Here is a 6,790-nt window from a genome sequence, read left to right on the forward strand (position 1 = left end):
TGTGCAGCTGATCATCATGTATGTACATGTATATTCAAATATATTTTGTCATTGTCTTGTTAATATAGAGTTCGATCAACTAACTTAATTAAGAATACACAATGTATAGGCATTTGAATAAAGTAAAGTTGAATTCCACAATATAAAGTCTCTGACGAACTTCAACTTTAATCACTAATACTTGCAAAGTCTCCGTACAATTGGTGCGCAATGAATTCATTAAAATTGGGATGTTGTAAATACTTTTAGACTTTGGACAAACTACCTTATTTAGATTTTTCAATTTACTATACTTTGTTTATTAACTGTTGTATTATTTAATCTTTTTTCTCTTATTTTTTTTTTCCAATTCAGAAAGCAGGTAAAAGCCAATTATTTTAAAAATAGTGGACCAAGAAGAAGAAATCAGTAACTTAATTAAAATAATTTAGGAGATTCTGGATCACCTGATGGGATGAGGGATAATTTTTTAAGTTTGCTGATTGTAGGGGTAAATTTAGCCCGATAATATAATTGTAGGGATAAATTTGGCCCGATAGTATAACGGAAATTAAATGTAAACACTATCTAAAAGTAAAGGGGTATATTTGACCCTTTTCCCTACTGAATAACCAATCCAATAATAAAGCTAAAGGTTAAAGAAAAAGAGTTGCCAATTTTATGAACTAGAGTAAGGGATGCTCGACTAATAAAACACAGTATAACACGCAGTTGCAACTTCACCAAGTACTGTGCTTTATCTTCTCAATCAAGGCAAATGATAATTACGACTGATTTTATGGATAGGAAAGTGATTAGAATACAATAGGCTGGAATACAAGTTGAACAATGTTTCAGAGTTAGGGAATTCAAAGACCAAATGGAAATTTACATTTCTGATGCTACGACCCACAATCACAGGGAAACCGGCTGCAGCAACCTGTTTTCACCTTCAAATTATTATACATAAACCCCCCACTCCCACCCTAAACCAAAAAAAAAAAAACCCCCACATTCAGGCAAACACACAAAGACGGGCATATGGATAATTTCTTCTCCAGACTCCGAAGCTCGTGCATAACAAGTCTCTAAATTGAACTATGTCTTGCTGTAGCAAAGTGGACCACAAGAAAATTCTAATTGATCCAGTGTCAACAGAAAATGGTACTTCCTGTACGATTCATTAGTTCAATCCCATGAGCAGAGGTTGTAGGATCTTATTGCTGATCTTCATCTGACCTCGACCGCATCAACCGCCTACGCCTTCTTGGATTTGTAGGTATGTCACCACTCGTGTCACTCAATATGTTAAGATCACGCTCATCTTCTTCGTCTTCGTCATCATCTTGTAGACCTAGCAGGTTTTCACCCCAAAGATAGCGGCGCCTAGATAAAGGTCCAGTGGACCGACGGTGCCTTGACAAAGCTCTTGACCTGCCACCTCTTGCTTCAGATATTGGGTCCATTGAACCAATCATCTGAAACAAGAAGAAGGTACTCAACCACCTGCTGTTTCCACCTGCACCTCGTTCCCTTTCACCGGATAGCCTGTCTCCATTCTCAATCACATAATCTCCAAGCACGACGGCACCAGGCATGGCAGAGCGAACAGCACTGACAATGTCATCATACTCTCTTTGGTTTTCAAGCCGTCTCCAAGCTCGCTGTCTGGAAGGGTCAATATCAGCAGGGCGTGCTGTCGGGTGAACTCTCCTAGCATGCTGGCGCAATTCTCTGTAGTTACCGACGAATGAGCATGACTCACGAGAGCAACTTCTATGCTTCAAATTCAGATACTTTCTGGCTTCTTCCACTACTTTCCAGCCTAATACATCTCCACGGCACATAGGACACTTCAATTTCAATTTTGAGTCAGATGAGTCGTCAGCACTCGCTGTTTCATGACTACTTCCACGTACAGTAACAGCACCTGAAGTTTGTACAGTACCTTCATGCATCACCATGTGATTATCTCTGTTACTATTTCCATGAACAACAGAACGATTGCTTAAATTTCTCAACTGCTCATCGGGGTTCTCAACAGCAATGTCCAGGTTTCCCTGTGTCATAATAGGAGGACTGTCCCTATTTTCGGCTCTGAGTTTTTTGAAACGATCCAGGCAATTTGAATGCCTATAACTTGTATCACAAATGTATGACCGGCATCCCTTATCATGAGAGCTACAAAGGAGAAGAACAGCATTGTGTGGATGATCCATGCATACAGGGCATGAAGCTTCATCCAATTCCTTGTAAAGGACATGCATATCTACATCATTTGAGATGCTTCGTTTCCTACTAGCCATCTACGTACACTATAAATTGTTACTAAAAACAATGGAACCACCAGATTAATGCAACAGCAATAATGAAACAGGACATTTTGTAACATGACAGACAGAAAGCAAACCGTTTTAAATACCCCGACTCCTCATGTTATACAAAAATCATGAACGAGATTGTGCAAACTAATGAACTTATGAATAACAAACAAGTTTACTTCGAGGCGAAGCAAACATAAAGGATTTATAAAGCTGCATGCTTTCTTACTCTACATTATTCTTCCGGTGGTGCTAGGAGAGTGGACTTGCACTATCCGAGGTTCTTATGCGCTATGCTTTCCCTTACTAGTAAAGGGGCTGCTAGTAGTAGCTTTGCTTAGGCAAGGGAGTCGCTCCTTTTCTCACTGGATTTTCACCCTTGAACCCCCATGTTATTATACTTTGACTAGGGGCCTTTGCTGTCTATAATTAGAGGTGGATTGCGTAGTCAGACTAAAGAAAAAACACTGCTGGAAATTGTTTAAAGTAGCTAACGAAAGGTGAAAAGGCCCCAAAGAAAGAATCTTTATACAAGTTCGCAGCTGAGAGAAATACCCCTACCCACCTATTGACAGACATTCTCTTCCATATTAATAATCCAGACAATAGTTATATTACACACTCGCTATCACAACACATCCACTGAAGAGAATAAAACAATAGCAGGGTACATGAATCCTTATATATGTTAAGAACTCGCAGACAATTCATGATCCCAGGCCAGCTACCAACAACCTCTTTTATGTTTCCTCTGATACATTTTGGAGTTCCAAACCTGCGAGCACTCACTAACTTAACCACTCCTTCTAACAACTACATCTAGATAACAAACAAAGTTCTGGAAAATACAAGACCTATAGGTCCAGTACCACATGTCTTATAGATTTGCAGTCTCCAAACCAAGTTCTGGAAAATACATGACCTATAGAGTCGGTATGCTGTTCTTTAGTATGAGAACTTAGCATCTTTGGCAGTAATATTCTATAAATTGAAGGTAAGAAAAGGAAGCCACGATATGATAAACATAACCAATGTCTTAAACTTTTTGAACCTGCAACAGAAACAAAGCTAGTACATCCACAATATCTCAACTGAGTTAGAGTATAAGATCATCGACCAATCTATGCAAGTCAAATGTACTAGTGGGTAGTACGATTTACACGAAAAACTACTTGATTCGCTCTCCAGTGTTTGAAGGACACTAGCCAATACGGAAAGTTCTCTCATGCATGCCGAAATATATATGTAGTGCATTATTGTCTATCTTAGCAATCAGCTCTGCCATCTATTCTATAGGACTAACGTTTTCCCATCTCCTTTTTTTCTTTTCTTGCTTGGAAAATAAAATGCATAATCATTTCGGCTTCCTACATGATTATGTTTTCATGCCATTTCCCACAAACCAGTAACCTCTCAGAAAATTTACAATTTTGCATCGGGACAAGAACCTAAACAAATATAGGAGTGTGCACTGATATGCATGTGTGCTAGCAAATGAAGGGATAGATATACCAGAAACTGATGTCTCCAAATTGACATCCATAAATAACATTCAAGTAAGATATAAAAGAATTTATCATGAGGCAGTTGAACACATAATAAACAAACATTACCCACATCTACGACTTCTGGCAAGTGTACTCACCAAGAAATACACCAAGTCTCTTCTCTACACTGGTTCTTCTGAAACTTGCAACTTTGGTCGGTATTACTTGATTGAATTACTATAAAATCCTTATTCCACTCTAGAATGCAATTAATGGCAAAGCTTCACGAGCCGTATTTATTTTCAACGTTGTAAAGTCCTAGACATCTGGAAGCAATAAGTGTTGAATACAAAGCAGTACTAGTCTATATCTTAGCCACAATCAGCGATGAGTCCTAAAACCTGCAGTTAAGTATGAAAGAGATGATAGTAATGTGCACGGTTCAAATTAATAGATAATTGAGAAGTGAAAATTAGGAATAAGGGAGGTAATTTAGTCGAATTTGAAACAAAAACCACCATCTAGAACCCCAAAAATGACAAATAAAATATACCACGTTAATAATTTCTCCCCAAAGATCTAATTTTGTAGCAATATTTAGCAAATTAAGATTACATATTCCACGTTGATCCATTAATTTTGCAAATAGAACATAATTATGTAAATTTTTAACCAAAAGACCAATAGAAACACACTCTAGAGGAAATCCAACTCCAACCAGATGATATTATTGTTAATTGAAGATGAATAAATTAACAAAGAGACACCCAAATATTACAATTCAACAATATCATAGTCCTGAAAAGTCAAAATACCATTAGATCAAAAAGATTGTGACTTTATAGGTATAGCGATCATTACAAAGAAGCAGATACACGTAGATCTGCAAATAATCACAAGGGTATACCATATAGGATCACAAAGATCAAATTAGGGCAGGAAAAATAAAATCCCCAAAATATAAGTAATTGGGAAATTAAAGGGTGCACGAAATTACAATCCAAGATGAAATTGGAATAGGTCCAGCATTTGTCCTTACGAGATTGATTGTTGATTTTGCTTCAATTCAATAATTAATGAAAAAATACAAACTTTTATCTGAAAATTATGAGAGGCGTCCAGTGAAAGAAGGTTGAAGATATAAAGAAAAAGTAGCAGTTGATACCCAACCGCTCTATATACGGTGACAGAAAAAAATGAAAAATCTTTTTCTTAAAAGAGCATAAATATCTGGAAAATATAATAATAAGCAGAAAATGATAAGGGTCATGAAAACGGAAATTTACTGAGACAAAAGGTACAAACTCTCTTTGCATGTAAGCTATTGCCGGTGTGTACGTTGTCCAAACTTCAAAGTGCTCTGATTGGAGTATTTCGAATGCTCAAGAGGATAGTAATTTATGTTTGGGTCAAATTATTTGAACATATTTATGCCAATATTACAAATACAATATTTGGTTAAGCAACCCATAAAATGGTACAATTGAATTTGTAGTGTATTTTATAGACATGTGGATTAAATTGATCCGCAAAAATAAAATAACGAAGAGCAAAAGCGAGTAAAATAAAAATAATTGAGGAAAAGAAAAACCTGGGCTTTGAATTGAACTTCTCCGTAAATAAGAACACTACTGAGAATTAAATATTTGCAAAATAAAGTTTTGCAGAATAAGAGAGTAGTATTAGCCTTTTTCATACAAGTGTTTCGTGTTCTTCAAGGGGTACAGATTTCTCTATTAATAGCTAAACTAGGGGAGACTAGATCTCCAAATCAAGCTCCTCTTTAAGGTGAATAAAACCCCCTCTTGATAGCTCCATAACGGTTGAGAGTAAATGCTATGATTCTTTGTAACACCTGCTCCTTCAATGCTGCCTTCTTCAACCGGTACCTTGCTTTTAAATTCTCCTCTCCGACTTTCATGCCTTCGGAGCTTATACAACACCGGTCACATGTTAGTATCCGTTATTGGCTATTTTTTGACTCATCTCCTACACGTCTTTATTGCAACATGTCAACTCGACGAACATCCACTTGTCATCTGTTAATTTTACCCAATATCAATAGTACCCATACTTCCCGGTGACTCAACTTGATGTGACCAGGAAGAAGATAAGACTTTCTCTTTTCTTGGCGAGAAAGTTCTTGAACGGTTTCTGACCCATGAAATGACGCACGTCTCTCTTTGCATTTAATGAGCGGAACACGTGTTAGCCTGTGATTCGACAAGTATTTTTGCCAGTTACATAGGTAATGATGTCCTTTTATTGCGCCGCCTATAAAGTTCTCCCCTTTTCACCACTTTTAACTTTCATTTTTTAAACTTTCTTCTCCAATCTTCCTAAAGCTTTCCTACAACTCCCCTTTTTTCAATAAAATTTGCAAATTCGTACTTTTCATCACTATGTCTTGCTTCCTCCACTTAAATAGAGACTTGCATTGGTGGCGATCCATCCAAGAAGAACAAGTCTATGAAATTTGATGTCGGACCTCCCTATACAAACACTATCATTCCTTCTCAGAGGTCTTTTGAAAAGGATCTTCATCTTCAAAAGGAATCTTCTGATCCTGATAATGACAGAAACAGAGTTATGGTGAGTATCTATCTTTTATTTGTCCGGCCAGTATTCATGTTGTTAAAGAGGATTGTGACTGGAGGAATATTGAGGTTTAGCCCCTCGTGAAGTGGAGATGATTACATTCAGCAGACCATTAATTCTAAAATTAAAGCATGAACTAAGATCAATAATCAACACCCGATCATAAACAAGCACTAAATTAAATATCCATAAGGTTTACACACTAGGGTTGGGTCACAACTCTAGTATCTAGCTATTTATAATGGAAATTGCAGAAAATAAAGAAGAAAAGCTAATTAAACTCATAATGAAAGATTAAAATGATGAAATCTAATGTTAAAATACCTAAATAATCGAAAACTTCCTAAAATAGTAAAAAGAAACGACTACAACGGCTTGGAATGTTCAAACTTAACCTAATTTTGT

General features: G+C 36.7%; 1 protein-coding gene across 4 annotated transcripts; it reads right to left on the reverse strand.

Annotated features, from left to right (window-relative positions):
* Positions 1 to 748: 748 nt before the first annotated feature.
* On the reverse strand, positions 749 to 4,982 carry LOC109242924. Of its 4 annotated transcripts, none has more exons than XM_019409805.1 (2): positions 4,827 to 4,982; positions 749 to 4,188 (listed from the first exon to the last, which is right to left on the reverse strand). In XM_019409805.1, exon 2 carries the CDS (start codon positions 2,283 to 2,285, stop codon positions 1,197 to 1,199), a length of 1,089 nt encoding a protein of 362 aa, XP_019265350.1. In that variant the 5' UTR covers positions 2,286 to 4,188; positions 4,827 to 4,982; the 3' UTR covers positions 749 to 1,196. The 4 variants fall into 4 exon arrangements, with proteins under 4 accessions (XP_019265350.1, XP_019265351.1, XP_019265348.1 ...); XM_019409806.1 differs by having other exon boundaries at positions 749 to 2,285; positions 4,785 to 4,982; XM_019409803.1 differs by having other exon boundaries at positions 4,785 to 4,982.
* Between the last annotated feature and the right edge of the window lie 1,808 nt (positions 4,983 to 6,790).

This window comes from Nicotiana attenuata, unplaced genomic scaffold (genome assembly GCF_001879085.1).
Source record: "Nicotiana attenuata strain UT unplaced genomic scaffold, NIATTr2, whole genome shotgun sequence".
Lineage (NCBI taxonomy): Eukaryota > Viridiplantae > Streptophyta > Magnoliopsida > Solanales > Solanaceae > Nicotiana > Nicotiana attenuata.